General features: G+C 42.9%; 1 protein-coding gene across 1 annotated transcript; it reads left to right on the top strand.

Annotated features, from left to right (window-relative positions):
• Positions 1–1,220: 1,220 nt before the first annotated feature.
• On the top strand, positions 1,221–18,533 carry LOC129554220 (membrane-spanning 4-domains subfamily A member 12-like). The gene is made up of 6 exons (XM_055422824.2): positions 1,221–1,265; positions 3,349–3,492; positions 4,649–4,705; positions 11,601–11,720; positions 13,495–13,615; positions 18,499–18,533. Exons 1-6 carry the CDS (start codon positions 1,221–1,223, stop codon positions 18,531–18,533), a joined length of 522 nt encoding a protein of 173 aa, XP_055278799.2.
• Positions 18,534–19,278: the final 745 nt, after the last annotated feature.

The following is a 19,278-nucleotide window of genomic DNA, read 5'->3' as shown; positions in this document are numbered from 1 at the left end:
GTAACTCTGTGAGTCTGTTTTGTAAATAAGTTCATTTGTATCATTTTTTTTTTAGATTCCACATATAAGCAATATCCTATGATATTTGTCTTTGACTTACTGTCCTTACTCAATGTAGAAGTCCTTATCCCTAGGTCTTCTACATTGCTATAAATGGCATCATTTCCGTTTTTTTAATGGCTGAGTAATATTCTATTGTATATATGTACCACTTCCTTATCCATTCCTCTTTCGATGGATATTTAGGCTACTTCCATGTCTTGGCTATTGTAAACAGATCTGCAGTGAACTTTGGGGTGAATGTATCCTGTCAAACCATGTTTTTCTCTGGACCTATGCCCAGGAGTGGGGTTCCAGAATCATACGGTGGCTCTATTTTTAGTTTCTTAAGGAGCCTCCACACTGTTCCCCAAGTGGCTGCACACATTATCACCAGCAGTGCAGGAAGGGTCCCTCTTCTCCACACCCTCTCCAGCATTTATTGTTTGCAGACTTTTTGATGGCCATTCTGACTGTTGTGAGGTGGTATCTCATTGTAGTTTTGACTTGCATCTCTCTAATAATTAGTGATGTTGAGCAGCTTTTCACATGCCTCTTGGCCATCTGTATGTCATCTACTTTTCCATTAAAGTGTGTAGATTTTTTAGACAATGCTATTGCATACAATAGACTACAATATAGTATAAACATAACTTTACATTGGAAGTCAAAAAATTCATATGATTTGCTTTATTGCAGTGGTCTATAAATAACCTGCATTATCTCCAAGGCATGCCTGTATAGTTTTCTGGGAAGGAAATATGACTGACTCAGTTAAATTCACATGGTCACACCTTGTCCAATCAGCTATAGCTTGATTGAGAGATATTTGTGTGAAAACCAAAGACAGCAACCAGGAGCTCAAGCCTGGATAAGCCTGGGCATGTAGGGTGGTGAGCACTTCTCAGAAGAGGTAAGAATCTCATTTAGAGACCATGATGAAAGCATAAAATCTCAGCAGTAGCTCTTGGTTTTTGACAGGAAGTTATTAGCCACATAGCAAAGAGTAGCATCGGTAGGTTGATCAGAGAAGTTTCCCTCAAGGAAAGTAGTAGAAAACCACAGGCTGCAGTATTAAGTGCCTTATCTCAAAAATAATTAGTATTATTTTTTCTCTGTATTTCTCTACAGAAAAGGAGTCAATTTATTCTCTATAATTTCTAGACCATATCTTAATTAAAATGGCAAGAAGATATCCTTTAAGAGTGGAGGCCAGAGCATTAGGGGTAAGGACTAAGTGCTACTCGGGTTAATAAATGATGTGTTGTATCTGCCCAATAGAAAAGGCAAGAGACATTGACCGTATCTACCATGAACTTCCCTAAGGAAGGAAAGTTGATGACAGTGTGTGGAGTGGTGCCAATCAGGCTAGAGCTAACTGGGCACAAATTATGAATCCACAATCCATTTTTGAATAATTCAACATCATCACAACCTACCCAGGGTTCTAGAAAATATACTCTGAGAGTGCTTGTAAATCTCATCAGCCCTGAGAAGGTCCATTCCTGCCTTTGTTTGTAAACAATTTGAAACAAGCTTATAGATTATAGATGAGGTGGTCCAGCAATGGGCTCCAAACCAGAAGGACCTGCAGACAGTGGGGCTCTGTGGCCTGTGGCCGCTTGGTAACACTATGATCTCACTGTGCTTCCCATAGTCCGAGCAGGTAGGTCATATTCTGCATTGTGCCCTCCCTCTCACCTGTCCTCAGCCTTAGAAAGCTTTAGGTTTATTTAATGTTAACAAAAGGTTATAACCTTTTCTATTATCCACCAATATTTGTGGGGGCTTGAAGCACATTTTGATCGAAGGCAGCAAGAATGAAGTTTGTGCTAGGAAAATTCCCACCATATCAAGTCAGTGACCACCTTCAGGTGGTTGGTAGCTACTTGGCCCACCTCCAGAATGGAAATGTACCTTAATGCAGCAAAGTCTCACATAGGGCAGGGTAAGGGGGGAGACGTGTTTTCTCTACCCCCATCCTGCATTACCATGGCCTTTTAGGTCTGGATTGCTTGTTCCTGATCTCCTTATCTGGCCAAGAAGGCAGTAATCACAATGTGGAGACGCTATAAGCCTGTCGTGGCCGCCCCCTGACCTATCAGTACGATCCATCACCTCAAGAGAGGATGAGGGTTAGGATCTTCTGTTTAGTTTCTTCTACTAAACTCTCATGGGTCCTTCACTGAAATCAAAGTAAGTCAGTGGATTTATAACCCAGAAAGGAGCTAAAATTGAAGAGTGAGTCATCAGTGGGCAGCTCTATCTGATCCCAACCCGAATTGCCATCCTTCATATGGGAGATAGAGGCACAAGTCACCAATAAATGCATGATTATGTGTTATCTCAAGGTCAAGGTAATCTTTAAGGGAGAGGAATACTATTACCACTTGACTTTCTGTGACAATTAATTGAATGTGTCAGCTGACCTGGGCCACAGGGTGCCCAGATATTTGCCCTCGTTGCTTTGGGTATGTCTGTGAGGATGTCTTTTGGATGAGATTAACAATTAAATCAGTGAACTTTGAGTAAGGCAGATTGCCCTCCATGTGTGGGTGGGCCTCATCCAATCAGCTGAAGGCCTGGCTAGAACAGAAGACTGACCTTCCCCTTCTGCCTCCCTCCCTGCCTGATAAGGATGTTCTGGGCTTGTGTGTGAGTGAGGCTCCATGCAAGCTGGCAAACAAGTCCCAGCACATGAGCACACTTCACATGAGAGTTACAGAAAACCAGGAGTCATTAAAGACCATCCCTTCTCATGGTTTTTTTTTTTTTTTTTCTGAACAAAGCCTAGGACTTTGGTCCAGCCTATAGTTACAAAAGTCAGCACAGGGTATTGGAGTGGGGCAGAGCAAAGGGAAACCCAAGTCCAAGTCCCAGACAAGAGAGGACGAAAGAAAGGAGGCAATTCCAAAAGGACCAAGCATGCACTGGAGGTGGCCTCAGAGAACCAACTGCAGTGTCAAGGCAGAGCCTGAGACATCCCCAGAGCCAGACATCTCCTTTCTGTAGTGTGTCTGCCTGAGCCAAACAGGTCTCTGCTTTTCACTTAGCTAGAACCAACTACATTTAAATTAATTACCTCCAAAGCTTATTATAAAACAAAGACAAATACTCCCAGTTTCATTAAATACCCCCAATGTGGCCCCTTTATCCACCTTGGTTCCTCCCTGACTTGTTAAGTCTTTCATCACTGCTTCAGAAATACCAGGGTAAGGTGGACATTTCCACAACCTTTCAGTCACTCAGATTGTATGCATCTGTGATAGACTTGACTTGAGTAATGATGATGACTCTCTCTTCTCACAGGCTGTGCAAATAATTCTTACCCTGTTTCACTATGCACTGGGTGTTCTCTGTGCTTCCTTGTTTCTCAGTGAAGAGGATATAAAAAAGACTGGCCATATCCCTGTATTACTTACACTAGGGTACATAGTATGGTCATCGCCATTTGTGAGTAAACCATGGTGTTTTTTCTTTCAATTCATCTTTTTTGTAATGTATCAAGTGAATTACTCATGAGATCAATCAATGAACTAAAGACCCAGTATCTGACTCTAAACAGCAAATTTTACTGTGGAAACAGCCTTAGCAAAGTGGAGGGTAGGATTTGGGCTGGGGTGGGGAGTGTATACTTAGGGAAAGCATTTTTATGTTTGTTTTATGTTTGATAAATCCTTTAAGAGAATGGCATGTGCATGCATAAATGATATTGAAGGGTATGTTTGAAGAGTAATAAAGAGAGTGGCTGTTTGGAAAACTATGAGGCCCTTCTTTGGCAGAGTGAAACTCCAAAGGCCTGAGCTTAATGATTTTGGGGAATTTTTAGAAAGACTGCACAAGGAAAGAGGAAAGAAGAAATATGGGGTGGAGAAGAAGTTAAAACAGGTTTCTAAAGTGGATGTTGTGAGTAAGGAAGGGTATTGTAATAATTCCATAAGCACAGTTGCCAAGGTACCTGCCAGAGACATGCACAATTAATTACAAGACACTGTATTCAGGGAAACCCAAAGCTGTGGTCTCCCACAAGTTAATTTAGGCTCAGAGCTACAACCAATCCAGAAACAATTCATCAATCAAGGATTTTATTCATAAGTGATGTGGCACAGTAACACAACTAATATTCCTAGTGTATCAAAGCTGAAAGAAAAAGTGAAAGAAAGTGAAGTCGCTCAGTCATGACCTACTCTTTGAGACCCCATGGACTGTAGCCTACCAGTCTCCTCCCTCTTGCCTGGGAAATCCCATGGACAGAGGAATGGCTGTGGGGCAATGTTCTCTCAAATAAATGGCAATCAAAACAAATGAAGTACATCCCCCTTGTCCTTCATAGTCTTTGTGAGATCCCTAAGCCCCATCACCAGTGCAAAGGTTTCATTAATAACCAAAGACTTTAAAATGTCGTTTCTTCTCCGTAACGGAGAAAGGGTGAATCCATTTCTTAGCGTCTACCAGTGGTCACTGCAAAACTGGAATATAAAGTTAAAATAGCCTTCTTCAGAGAATTCAGTGATACGTTAGAGCTCAGGAATGCCACTGGCATTAGGGAAAATGCTTGGGGGCCCATCACCAGGAGTGGGTGTTTACAGACCCGTGCTTCTACCCCCAGTTCCTCATCTCAGGGTCCATGGCCGTCAGCGCACAGAAGAAGCCCACGCGATATAAGGTACGTGGGACGTTTGGAGCAATGCCAGAGATAAAAGGGTTGTGCCTGGAACAAACTGAGAAGAATTATTGCTTTTCAGTCAGTGTTTCTAGGAGGAAAAAATACTTTTCCAAATGTTTGTATGGGGAAAAAAACAACAACACTTTTTATAAGGATGCCCTCCCGTGCATCTTTTTGTGTGTAGGGTGTGTGGGTGTTGAGGAGGGTGCAGTGTAAGGAATGAGTTTTATAAGGTGTCAGATGAGAGGGTTCTGATGGGAAAAATCAATTCAAGCTATCTTGTGGGGTATGTCGTCATTGTTCTTTAGTTGCTAAGTTGTGTCTGATGTTTTTGTAACCCCGTGGACTGTAACATCCAGGTTCCTCTGTCCATGGGATTTCCCAGGCAAGAATACTGGAATGAGTTGCCATTTTCTTCTCCAGGGGATCTTCCCAATCCAGGGATCAAACCTACATCTCCTGCACTGACAGGCAGATTCTTTACCACTGAGCCACCAGGGATGCCCAGAAGGGAATATATAACCAAACAGAACTCTGACCTAAGAGTCAAAGTAGTGGGAAGGGGATAAGACAAAACGATGTTTGAAAAGAGAATTGCCTTCAGTAAACTCAGGTCTAGAGAATAACATTGGAATATGCACCAGATACCATTAAAGGACATCCAACAAAGGAGAGTCACTTTCCCCTGTAGAATCTCCCCCACTGTGATTGGGATCACAGCTCTGGAGGTGGATTGTCCGATTGGCTGCATGAACTGGGCAAATTACTCCTCATCTGAAAAAGAAAAAAATAGTGACCCTTAAAGTTACCGACCTCAAAAGATGGTTGTGAGGGTTGAAAGAGTAACTAAGCATGAAGGACGAGGCTCCCCAAGTGGCTACAGTGGTAAAGAACCTGTCTGCCAACGCAGGAGACACAGGCGATGCGGATTCAACCCCTGGGTCTGAAAGATGCCCTGGAGGAGGGGAGGGCAACCCACTCCAGTCTTCCGGCCTGGAGAATCCCATGGAGAGAGAAGCCTGGAGGGCTACAGTCCACAGCGTTGCAAAGTCAGACACGACTGAGCGACTTGGCACGGCATGCACGCAAGCATAAAGGACAGTTACACACGCATGTGTGGCCCAGATGTGATCTGGTGTTACTTTTGCCCCAAAGATACAAGTAGAGTTGGCCTCGAAGTCTATGAATGCCCTTGTGATTTTGCAAATCCCTGAAACTGTGTTGTCTGGGGGAAAAAATGTGCAACATGAGAGTTGAAAGTTAAGCTTTGTGTTGTGCTCAGTCACTTCAGTCATGTCCAACTCTGTGCGACCCTACAGACCTCAGCCCGCCAGGCTCCTCTATCCATGGGATTCTCCAGGCAAGGATATTGGAGTGGGTTGCCATGCTTCCCCCAGGGGATCTTCCCAACCCAGGGATTGAACAGGGACAAAGTGAAGAGTATAGCCCAGGAGACAGCATTTCAGATAGCTCTGAGAAACTGCTCCAAACAGGCAGGAGGGAAGGTCAGTATATATGTGATTTTGGTGCAGGGGGAGTACATGCAGTCAAGCATTTTTTGCAGAAGCTTGCTGCTAGCTTCATGAAGGTTGCTGCTAGTCACAAGGAGCAGATGTCACCATGAAGCATTTTAGTATTTTTCTAGATATGAGGAGATGCAAGAATTGGACTCATAAAATCTTCTGAAAATATCTCAGTGTCTGAAGACCTGCTTGGCTAGTTTTTCGTAGAGCACAGAGTGCCTCTTTCCTGATCTCCACCCTGAAGTCCTTTCAGGTTGATGTTGAAGGTTAAGGGTCAAACCAGCTTGTGATTTAATCCTTGTCAGAGGCAGAGAGCAATTGCTCATTTTTAACTGGCAACTGACATTATCATAGTTCAGTTTCATATTTGCACAGACTGTTTCCATTTTTTTTCACCACATCCAAGGAAACAGGTGTGAATAAATTTGCAATGCAGGAGGCCTGGGTTTGCTCCCTGGGTTGGGAAGATCCCCTGGAGAAGGGAACGGCTACCCACTCCAGTAATCTGGCCTGGAGAATCTGGCATGGACTTTAGTCCAGGGGTTCACAAACAGTCGGACACAACTGAGCGACTTTCACTTCACTTGACTGGTTTTCACAAAAACTCATCAAAAGTGTTTTTGTTGTTTTTCTTTTTTTTTTTTTTTTTTTTTTTTACCAGAAGGATGGTGAGGGAGGATGATGGCTGTAACTTCCAAGTTCTAGCCACAATCTGGCTCCACTTGTCATTCTTCCCCCAACTTCAAGAAGCAAAAGTAAACATTTCTTCTCATCTTGTCCACCGTAGTTCCATTTCCTTCTCTAGAAACATGTGATATCATTCTTCACAAAGACTCCTCTGCCCCAAGGATGCTGCTGCTGCTGCTGCTAAGTCACTTCAGTCGTGTCGGACTCTGTGCGACCCCACAGACGGCAGCCCACCAGGCTCCCCTGTCCCTGGGATTTTCCAGGCAAGAACACTGCAGTGGGTTGCCATTGCCTTCTCTGCCAAGGATGCTAGTCCAAGAATTTTCCAAATGAGAGTGGCTCAAGTCTACAAAACAAAATCAATTATAACTACTTATCAAGTCAGGAAAATGCCTTGGAAAAATTACTCAAGTGGCAGCATAATGTTCTGTTATTCTTGGGTGCTATAATGCACCTCATGTACCTTTCAGTTCAGTTCAGTTCAGTCGCTCAGTCGTGTCCGACTCTCCGCGACCCCATGAATCACAGCACGCCAGGCCTCCCTGTCCATCACCAACTCCCGGAGTACACTCAAACTCATGTCCACAGAGTCGGTGATGCCATCCAGCCATCTCATTCTCCGTCGTCCCCTTCTCCTCCCGCCCCCAACCTTTCCCAGCATCAGAGTCTTTTCCAGTGAGTCAGCTCGTCGCATGAGGTGGCCTTTACTGTTTCTAAATTCCAATCAGTTCAGTTCAGTTGCTCAGTTATGTCCGACTCTTTGTGACCACATGGACGGCAGCACACCAGGCCTCTCTGTCCATCACCAATTCCCAGAGTTTACTCAGACTCATGTCCATTGAGTCAGTGATGCCATCCAACCATCTCATCCTCTGTCATCCCCTTCTCCTCCTGCCCTCAATCTTGCCCAGCATCAGGGTTTTTTCCAATGAGTCAGTTCTTCGCATGAGGTGGCCAAAGTATTAGAGTTTCAGCTTCAGCATCAGTCCTTCCAGTGAATATTCAGGACTGATTTCCTTTAGGATGGATGGGTTGGGTCTCCTTGCAGTCCAAGGGACTTTCAAGAGTCTTCTCCAACACCACAGATCAAAAGCATCAATTCTTCAGTGCTCAACTTTCTTTATAAATTCCAATAATTCATTAAAAAAAAAAAATCTTGAGCATCAGGCATGTTCTAGTATGTGGGATGCTTCGGTGAACAAACAGACAGATTTATTGCCCCTGTGGCACTTATATTGTAATAGGAGGATAAAGAAATTAAACATGACAGATAAGGAAATAGTAAGGATAAGGAAATGTGAGAAGGTGAGAACCACCATGGGAGTGGGGGAAACACTTTCAGGGCTCCCCTTGGGAGTCTGTGTGTTTAAGTGCTGTTGTTGTTCAGTCACTCAGTTGTGTCCAACTCTTTTCAACTCCATGGACTGTAGCACGCCAGGCCTCCCTGGAGCCCCTCACCATCTCCCAAAGTTTGCCCAAGCTCATATCCATTGCATTGGTGATGCCATCCAGCCATCTCACCCTCTGATGCCCTCTTCTCCTTCCCTCAGTCTTTCCTGGCATCAGGGAGAGCTTGTGTGCTTAAATAAGATGATCCAAATTCATCTCATTGAGAAGGTGGCATCTAAGCAAAGCCTGAGGGAGAGATTTGTTCGGAACCCAGGAAGGCTCTTCCAGCTGTTTGGTTCCCCATTTCTCTAGCAAATTAACTTCCCTACAGTTAAAGCCTAGCTCTCCTATGCATCTTATCAATTCCTTCCAATTGTCTTTCACCACAGCTTCTGTTGCAAGAATGGGGACCCCTTCCAGGGCCTGAGAAGGAACTCCTGTCTAACATTCAGAAATGAATTGTCCAAGAATACACACATGCTAACAAATGGTAGCAAGAGACTTTACTGGGAAGGGACACCCAGGTGGAGAGCAGGAGGGTAAGGGAACCCAGGAGGACTGCCCTGCCACGTGGCTCACAGTCTTGGCTTTCATGGTGATGGGGTTTGTTTCCAGATGGTCTCTGGCCAATCATTCTGACTCAGGGTCCTTTCTGGTGGGGCACACATCACTCACCCAAGATATTCCAACAAGGAGGATTCTGGGAGGTTGATAGGACTTATGGACAGGTGTCTCCTCTCTCCTTTTGACCTTTCCCAAATTCTTCCGGTTGGTGGTGGCTTGTTAGTTCCACATTCCTTACCATGACATCCTGTTCTTAAGATAACTCATTCAAGTGGCTCCTACCTTGTCTAGCCAGGGCAGGTGGTTCCAGTCAGTGTTTCCCTTAACACTTCAACTATTTTGAGAATACCCTTAGGCCTAGATTTCTCCATACTCTGTTGCAAATGAAGTCACCTCCCTTGGGGAGATTGAAGCCCTCTTTCTACAGTTTTCTTCTCCTCTGGACAAATTCTAGCACCAGGGCTCTGGTGCTAGAATGTGCTGGGTGTCAAGAACAATGGGGTGCTTCTCTCTGAGTGACACCTCCACTTTAAGAGCTGAGGGCTCTTTAAGGGTGGCAGCAGCCCAAGTCTCCTCTGTTTGCCTCTTATGATGTGGAACCCTGACCCCATAAGCCAGGGCAGGGGTGATCAGGGCCCAGGACTCACTGATACCACATCCAAGGTATCCCACTGTCCCATGAGTGGGGGCCTGGGCAGATGAAGAGAGCCCCCTTCTTCTAGGTTGCACTCACTGGGACGTAGCCTAGAAAACAGGTGGCTGGGCACAGGATTAGACATGCTAATAGATGACCTGTCCCTCCAGGGAAGGCAGCACTAGATGAAACTCTGACTAGCAGGTGAGGGGAAAGACTTGGTGTGGTCTTGCCTTGCTGAGAAGAGACAGGAGGGTGCAGACCTCAGTTCATATGCCACAGACTCACAGTTTGTACTGAGTTTTAGTAGATTTTCATGAATAAATGTTTCTTCATTTGCTGTATGCCTTGAGGACTGTTTCCAGAGATTTTTAAGTGATTGGGTTTATTTTTAGTAACATTCACGAGTTTCAGTGGGGACTTGGTCCTTGAAGTTCCTCAGACTCTCACATTAGAAACAGGATCCCTCAAAAGTAATGATGTTGTGTATTTAATTCAAAAGTTCAATTAGGCTTTTTGGAACATACATATCTTTGTTTAGGTGATCCTGGTTCATAAGGATGAATCACTGTTCTCTTTCCCCCAACCTAGAGAAGGGGGCTCTCTTCATCTGCCCAGCCCCCACCCATGGGATGAGGGGCCTCATAAATGGATACAGGTAAGTGTGCAGAGGCAGTAGTAGTGGGCACTTTCTGGAGCATGCCACAGCCTGGATCTTTACTAAGGAAGAGTCTTTCTAGCTGATACCCCCAGCAGCTCTACATGTACATAAAGATAAATTTTTAAAATCCTCAGCACAGAAACTAGATTCTTCATAATCCATCCCTCACCCACTTCTCTGGTCACAGGTAACCCAACTCCCCTTCAGCATTTCACATTTCAGCCTCATCAAATGCCAGGAGTTTTCTGGAACACCTGTTTCCGCATGTTTCTGAAGCTGCACATACACTATTCTCTTTCCCATAACACACTTTCTCAACTTTGTCTGCCACTGTGAACTGAGTCTGGCTATCCAAGGAAAAATGAGAAATATTGAGAAGATGCCAGGCTTGTAGCTCTACAGGAGATGAAGGACTAGTCTCAGAAAATAAACCGGATCTGAGGGGGTCCCAGAGACCCAGAAGCAGAAAGCACACAGTCCCATAGAAGCACTCCTTCTAGGGAGGCGTGTCTGGCCACGTTGTTACCGTCACTAGATACCTAGCAGTCCAGGTTCCCACTGCCCCCCCAGCATAACATGACAGCTCGCTCTTCTAGGAATGAATCCTAGTCTTTTGTTCATCTTTAAGTTACTTGCTCAAGGTTTACAGTCTGTAAGAGGAGCATTTTATTGGCTGTGGTCTGACTCTGGCTCTAGAGATTGAAGACAGGAAGGACCTCCCTCTGACTTTCATAGAAGTTTGATAAGCATCTCTCATAAAGACTAGAACAATGAATCGAGCCCTTAAAGTAGGAAGGGGGCTGCTGACTGGACAAGCAAAAATCAGCGTTGCCACTATCCTCCTTTCCTTTTGTTAACCAGCATCAAAGCACATCCTTCTTTCCATTATTAGTTTTCTAAAAATCCTCTTTAAAATGTAACTATCCTCACATATACAAAAATGCAAGCATCATCTTTGAAAAGGGACACAGCCTCTCTTCACAGCTCACGTAAGGCCCTCCATGCTGTCTGGAAGGATGCTGGGACGATGGGAAGGTTTTAAGTACTGAAGTGGCGTTACTGAAGGAGGATGACATTGGCAAATGCTAGATTTAAGCTCATTATTTATTGAATTTTTATCACATGAACTATCATTTTGCCTCCCCCATTTGATTATAAGATTCTTGAGTTGAAGTCTGAGTTTATCCTTAACACAATATTTAGCATGTTGTAGGCATTGTATAATTATTTGCTGAATATATCTTCTGGAAAAAAAATGTATCCTAATTGGGTACTAGACAAATTTAACTCAGAGTCCTGCTAGTAAGTGCAGTAAAATTCTAGAAAATCAGATTAAAAATTTTAGCTGGAATGTTCTCTAGCTGATAGCTAGACTGATTGCGTCGTCAGAATCTGCTTCTGCTGCTCCTGATCAGCTCACTTTTGTGTCTGTTACAGCTTACGTCTACCATTGTCATGAGCATCCTTAGCGCCTGCTTTTCTGCATTTGGTTCAATTATATTATGTATTGCGTGTTTCTCTTATGCTGCAGAAATGGAAGACTATGTTTGGTCACAGGTAGGTACCAAATTTAATAATAACTGGATCAAAATTTTAGATATAACTGAAAAAAAAAAACTATGATGAATGGTATATGTTTGCAGTGAGCAAGGTATGGAAAAGACAACCAAAGTTATCAAGCATCTTTGGCAGAGAAATATTTTTTTTAAAAAAACCTGTATTTCCTCCAAATTTTTCCATGGAAATATTTTTAAAATCAGTTTTCCTTCAGTATTTGGAAACAGTAGAAACCTCAGAGAAAGAGGAACACCTAGGGCTACCAGGGTTGGAAGAGGCAAGGAAGAACCCCCCCAAGGGGGCTTTGGAAGGAACAATGTCAGACCAGTATATTCCTTTTGGACTTTAATCTTCCAGGCCTGTGAGAAAATACATTTCAGTTGTGTTAAGCCACTGCATTGTGATACTTCATTACAGCTCCCTAAGAAGCCAGCATGGGAGCCCAGTAAGCAGCCATCCACTCTTCTTCTCTCATGTTCTGAACCAAAGGAGCAAAGACAGAATCAAGTAGATATAGTTGAAACTATCAGCTTTATTGTTGATTACCATAGTTGAGCGCTGAAGAATTGATGCTTTCGAACTGTGGTATGGAGAAGACTCTTGAGAGTCCCTTGGACTGCAAGATCTAAACCAGTCTATCCTAAAGGAAGTCAGTCCTGAATATTCACTGGAAGGACAGATGCTGAAGCTGAAACTCCAATACTTTGGCTACCTGATGTGAAGAACTGACTCCTTAGAAAAGACCCTGATGCTGGGAAAGATTGAAGGCAGGAGGAGAAGGGGACAACAGAGGATGAGATGGTTAGGTGGCATCACTGACTCCAGGGACATGAATCTGAGCACACTCTGGGAAATCATGGAGGAAATGGGAGCCTGGTGTACTGCAGTCCACGGGGTTGCAAAGAGTCGGACACGACTTAGTGACTGAACAATACCAATACCACCATCACCACCATAGTTGGAGAAAAAGTTTTAAATCTTTGGCCAAAATTAACCTGCTAATGCACTGATACCTCCCCTTATGAATTAAACTCATCCTGCTAGTTACAGATAGACCACCAGTCTCCCTACACTGGCCCTAGACAACTTCCAGATGTTGAGAAGAAGAACTCATAGCTGTAAGCACAGATTGTTCTGGAAGGAGCTGGCTTCCTCCTCTCAAAAGTCAACAATTAGATAAATCCCTGCTTCTCACATGGGGAATTGTAAGTGAAGAGCATGAAAAGCACCAGACGCCATTCTTTACCTATTTCTGAGAAAGAGACAAGTCCTGATTGGGAGCGCGGTAGAAATGTGGAAGCAGAGGGAGAATGATGCCACCTGGCACATGTGCTAGTGCTCATGGTGCACGAGTCAGAAGGAAATAGAACCTGCAAACTACACATGCGCCGGGGGAGAGCATAAAACGCAGTCACTAGCCACTCGCATCAAATGAGAGCCTACAGAGAGAAGGCGACGGGCACCAGCACCGCGTTCGGTCCCGTAGGCTATCGCTCGACTACTCAGTCTACTTTTCAGGTGCAAAACAGAAATAAAAGCATCCAACTTGTAGGGCTGTTCTTAGATGAGAGTGCTGAACACAATGTGTGACACATATAGAAGTCCTCAGTAAAATTTGAAACATTTTATTGTTATGAAAAATAGCCCCCAAATCATCATAGGTGTGTGAGACTTTTGGGATGAATGATTTTTACCCTATTTTCTGAACGTTGTTCCTGTATAGTTCTTAAGTGGTTAATTAACAGGAGGAATATTTCTCTTCTTTTTTATTCAGTTAGCTGGTGGTATGCTTTTACAATATTTACTCTTCAGCAGTGTCACAGAACTGATCGTTGTAATCATAACCATGTCCTGGATAGTGAGAGCATTGTATCATCCAGAACCCAACAAAGAAAGTAAGTAGCTTTGTTTCTGGCTGACAGATAAAGATAAAACAGCTTCTGCTAAAACCCCTCTCTGAGGGACCAAAGTTTAGCTAGACTCGAGGAACAGAAGTGTTGCTTCTAAACTGAGGTCAGTGGCAGCAGAAAATATGCTAAAATGTCATTTTCTTGGTACTGTGAAAAACTGAAGTTGAACAACTTGTCTTGGGAAAAGTTGTGGGAGAATTATGTTTTTTAGAACTGGCATCTCCCAGGAGATTCATAGAGCAAATGTACACTGCAGAGGTTTCACAGGTCATACCAAATATAAGAACACTGAATGCTATAGACTCAGAGGTTCAAATTTAGTTATGAAATTTTGGCTTCTAAAATTTGGGATCTTCAAATGCCTTCCCAGATGGCTTAGCAGGTAAAGAATCTATCTGCAAAGCAAGAGATGCAGTTTCATTCAGTCCCTGGGTCGGAGAAGATCCCCTGGAGAAGGAAATGGCAACCCACTTCAGTATTTTTGCCTGGAAAATTCCATGGACAGAGAAACCTGGCAGGCTACAGAGTCAGACATGACTGAGCACGCAGAAGCACAAATGCCTTCAGAAAATGAAGATTTTAGAGGCCACTTCAGAGAATACTTCTGGAATAAAAGAATAAGGATCTCTAAAATCATTCTTCCATAAAATACACGAGAACATTGGCAAAAAGTCAAAATCAACTTTTTCAGAAATCTGGAAATTAGTTAAAAACTTGCAATAATCCAAGAAGCACTTATTCAAGAAAAATGGCTGCATCTTGGCAAGAACAGTGAGGTCATGGTGTTTTAACTTGACACATCCCATCCTCCTTGCCCATCTCCATAGAAGCCTTTAAATTAAACAACCTGGCAACCACAGAACTTGTGACAAACACCAGCCTAACAATTACAAAAATGGAGGTGCTATTGGAGTGCTCCAAAAAAAAGCCCTATTCCTAGAGAATTTTTATTAACTTGTCTGGCAGCTCCCTGGAAACCTCCACTGACAAGCCTCGTCTTAATCTGACATCACTCAAAGCTTAGTCACTGTGAACAGGTTTCTCCCTGGGGTGTTTGAACAGACAGTGGCACTTAGCATCATGTCTGCCTAAATCAAGGATGACAGTTGGGGAATACAAAAGGCTGATCAAAGAACTTAAAAAAAAAAACTGTAGAGTACAATGTCCATGGTTTCCCTTGTGGCTCAGATGGTAACGAATCTACCTGCAGCACAGAAGACCCAGGTTTGATCCTTTGGTAGGGAAGATCCCCTGGAGAAGGGAATAGCTGCTCACTCCATTATTCTTACCTGGAGAATTGTATGGACTGAATAGTGGAGCCTGGCAGGCTACTGTCCATGGAATCACAAAGAGTCGGACACGACTGAGCAACACACACACACACACACAATATCCAAAAGGGACTTTAAAACTATGACAATAATTCGGAAATAATAAAGGCCAAGTGCATAAGCAGGGTTGTATACATGCCAAAGGAAAACCTGAGAATGCCCTAGTCTCCCACCTCTGGTTGACCTAAGGCTGTCTGCAAGCAAGGAGCAATGGCAAAGGCAGAGTTGTCAACTGTGTCCCAGAGCTTTAAAGACTTACCCCCAACACACACACACACACACACACACACACCTTCTCAGCAGAGAATGAAAATTTTATTTGTTGAAGGCAGTTAAGAAAGTGAAGACCAGTGTAACAAAAACAATAATAAAGAAATAAGAGTTAAAAAACACACAATGAGATACTATCTCACACCCACTAGAATGGCTAATATATTTTTAAGCCGAAAATAATTGTTGGTGAGGATGTGAAAAAATTGAAACCCTTGTATACTGTTATTGAGAATGTGAAATTGTACAACCTTTATGGAAAACAATATGGTGAGTACTTAAAAAATAAAAATAGAATTATCATATGAAATAACAATTCCACTTCTGGATATATACCCAAAAAAATCAAAAGCAGGGTCTCAAAGAGATGTCTGTATGCTCATGTTCAATGGCAGCATTATTTACAATAGCCAAAACATAGCAATCCAAGTTTCCATTGACAGATCAATGCATAAGTCAAATGTAGCATATCCATACAATGGACTATTACTCAGACTCAGAAGGGAAGGGAATTCTTGCATATGCTACAACTTGAATAAACCTTGGCAATGTTACGCTAGGTGAAATAAGCCAATCACAAAAACACAAATATTGTATCATTCCACTTACACGAGATACTTAGAATAACTGAAATTATAAGGCAGAAAGTGAAAAGATAGCTGCTAGAGGCTGGAGAACAGGTCATGTGAAGTTACTGTCTAATGGGTATAGAGTTTCAGTATTACAAAATGAAAAAGACTATGGAGATAGATAGTGGTGATGGTTGTACAATATAATGTACATATTTAAAACCACTTTCAAAAGAATTTAAATCAATTTTTAAATTGATTAAGATGTGAAATATTACATATATTTTAGCACAATTTTTTAACTGAAAAAATCAATATATTAATAGTAAACTGTATTAATAGAATAAAAGAAATAATCACTCAAGATTGACAGAAGGAAATATTAATAGGTTGTAATAGCTGATAATCTTATCTCCTTACCCCTAAATTCTTTCAAAATAAAGATCAATCATTAATCCCTCCAAAAAAACTGCACACTAATAAGGCAATCTAAAACTCTGCCTGGATCCAGAAGAACAGATCCTACGGATTCCTGTAGGATAATGTGGGCTTCCAGGGTGGCTCAATGGTAAAGAATCCACCTGCAATGCAAGAGACACAAGAGATGCAGGTTTGATCCCTGGGTTGGGAAAATGCCCTGGAGGAGGGCATGGAAACCCACTTCAGTGTTCTTACCTGGAGAAGCCCATGGACAGAGGAGCCTGGCGAGTTACAGTCCATGAGGTCCCAAAGAGTCAGACACAACCGAGCACACACACATGCATAGGATAAGTGTGTAGAGGAGATAATTGGAAAATGAAGGCAGAGAAGCAAACTGAGACCAATTTCTAATACAGCTAAACCAGCTTATGGAAGAGTTTGAAATTTAGTCTGTAAGTAACAGCATGCTATTGAAGGGTTTCACACAGCAGTGTTTCTTTATCAAGCTTTATGGTTATATCATTATTTCCATGAGAGTATTTTCTGCAGCAAATTACAGATCTCCCAACTCAAAATGCTTAATTAATCAGAAAACATGTCTTCTAATGGCAAGTTCCCATGTAAGGGACTTCTGGATCAACTGATTCAACAGCCCAGTGATGGTATCAGTGACCAAGATTCTTTCTGTCTTCCTCTTAATTTTAGAGTTGTAAGATGCATACTTCCTGGTTCACATCCAGCAGAAGAACATGGTTTCTCTTTCTCAGAAGCCAAAGGGAAGCCTTTCTTTATCTTACACTGGCCCAGTTGCCTTAGTCCAGCCCCTCTCTGAACTGAATAATGGAAAAGGGGATGGAATTGCCAAGATGAATTTAGATAAATGTGTAGGAGTGTAATTTTGAAGAAGTCACTCACCTGAAGAATAAAGATAGTGTTATGCCCTGAGTCCGGTCCCCCCATACTGGTAGAATAAGACACTCGCAGCAATGCAAAAGCAAGAATGGGATTTATTTCTAGCTCGAGCTAGGGCTCATGCCTCCTCCAGCACAGTGGAGTGATGCAGACAAGAGCCCCGAGCCCAGGTCACAGTGGTTTTTATAGTCTTAGATTACATAAGCACCTATTTTTGTTCAAAAGATCAAGCTGGCAGAAGCTCACTGGCCAGTTCATGCGCGCGCAGAAGCTCATTGGCCAGTTTATGCGTGCCTGGGGTTTTTCTGGGGGATTTCCCTTTTTCCTCTGATTGGCCTGATTTTCGGCGGGACTTTTCTAGGGAGGAGTTTCTTAATTTTGGCGCCAGTGGGATCTTCTTAGGGAGGAGTTTCTGTGAACTTAGCCTCCACCCTGTCTCCAGGAAATTGAAACTTAGGCCTAAGCAAGGTCTCAGGCCTATCCTGGCTACTCAGCTGTCAGGGCTCCCAACAATAGAATTGAAGAACAAGCCTAGAGATAAGGACACTTAGATGATTGCTTCAACAGAGGCCACATTAGAGTCAAATGATGAATTCCTAAATTTGAACTATAGAGAATTAAAGAGGGTAAACTTGAAAGGTATTTAGGAATTTTATCAAAGTTTCATATATTAGTTAGGTTCACATTCAATGTTTTTCAACAGCTAAAATTAGTAGTAGATTAGTTACATAAACTGCTTTTGCTTTATTTCTAATTCCAATATGCAATAACTGTTGAGCTTAGCTTTAAATGCTGATCTGTATTTCACTTGAATATAAAGCTGTTCAAAATGTTCATTATTTTTAGTTTTTTGTGTCTGTGTTAATGTAACAGTATTCTGCTACAAACTCAAAATGCAAAAAGACCAAAGTTTTACTTGGGACGGGAATGACACTGTTAGCATCAGAATGCCTTCTGCAACTGCAGTGACACCCCAAATCCTGTAATCTGAGCCAGATAGCTGTCCACTCCAGAAGGATATTTCTCTCTCTGACCCAGAATATGAAGTAGAGGATCCAGAAGGAATTTTGAGACCCATAAGTGTCCAGCTGAAGGTGAAAGTTGTTTTGCAAAGAGTCATAATTCAGTTTAACATGGTGATTTGTAATCCATTGAAGCCACCGGTTTCTGATGGGCCCTGGGTCCGGTGTGTCTTTGGCCCCAGGACAGAGCAGATGCTGTTCTCTTCGCATGCTTTTCCCTGGTCACACATGTTTACATGTTTGCTATTGCTATTGCTTTATCTTGTTTTGACTCAGTGGCTGAGGATAAGGCTACTATTTTACAGCATAATAATGAGGAATCTGCTATCACTCTACTCACCCAGGTTACACAGTGTCTGAATCCTCAGTGTCTTCGTAATTTCCAAAGAACCAGTGTGACTCCAGTCAAGAAAAGATTAATTGTGAATTAGTGAAGAACTCCATAATTTTTTTTCAAGAGACCTCATGGAAAATGCATTCTAATTGAAGTCTTTTCTGGTACTCTTTTTTCCTACCTCTTCAATAAAGGATGCAATTTGGTCACAAGTTGACTGTTCCTTTCATAAAAGCCAATCTGAGTTGACATGGAAAAATGAAGTCAGTCTGGGGAGCATAGGAAAGTAATGTTGAAGGCCCCATTCATCTCACGGTTGGAGGAGACTGGCCTGAGGGAAGGGCCTCCATCTGAAAGGAGGCGGCTCTCACTTTGCAAGCAGGCAGGGTGTTGATGCAGCAATAGCAAGGCACTCTGTTTTACTCCTCACCCTGGTGGCTCAGGTGGTGAAGAACCCGCCTGCAACGCAGGAAACATGGGTTCAGTTCCTGGGTCGGGAAGATCCCCTGGAGAAGGGAGAGGCAACCCACTCCAGTAGTCTTGTCTGGAGAATTCCATGGATAGAGGAGCCTGGCAGGCTACAGTCCATGGGGTCACAAAGAGTTGGACATGACTGAGCAACTAATGCACTTACCAAACAGAAATAACAGTCCCTAGACCACAGAGCCGGAGAAGGAAATGGCAAGCCACTCCAGTACTCTTGTCTAGAAATTCCCATGGATGGAGGAGCCTGGTAGGCTACAGTCCGTGGGGTTGCTAAGGGTCGGACACAACTGAGTGACTTCACTTT

Source organism: Moschus berezovskii, chromosome 14 (assembly GCF_049115385.1).
Source record: "Moschus berezovskii isolate FMDL1 chromosome 14, NW_MosBer_1.0, whole genome shotgun sequence".
Classification (NCBI taxonomy): domain Eukaryota; kingdom Metazoa; phylum Chordata; class Mammalia; order Artiodactyla; family Moschidae; genus Moschus; species Moschus berezovskii.
Note: the sequence above shows the minus strand (reverse complement) of the source record. Positions and strands in the feature narration are given on the sequence as shown.

Bases quoted from the DNA above. Each gene is read 5' to 3' on its own strand.
- LOC129554220 (XM_055422824.2), top strand. From the start codon at position 1,221: ATGGCAAGAAGATATCCTTTAAGAGTGGAGGCCAGAGCATTAGGG. The intron at 11,721-13,494 runs GTAGGTACCAAA...TTTTTTATTCAG, and splicing joins AAGACTATGTTTGGTCACAG to TTAGCTGGTGGTATGCTTTT. The intron at 13,616-18,498 runs GTAAGTAGCTTT...CTACTCACCCAG, and splicing joins TCCAGAACCCAACAAAGAAA to GTTACACAGTGTCTGAATCC.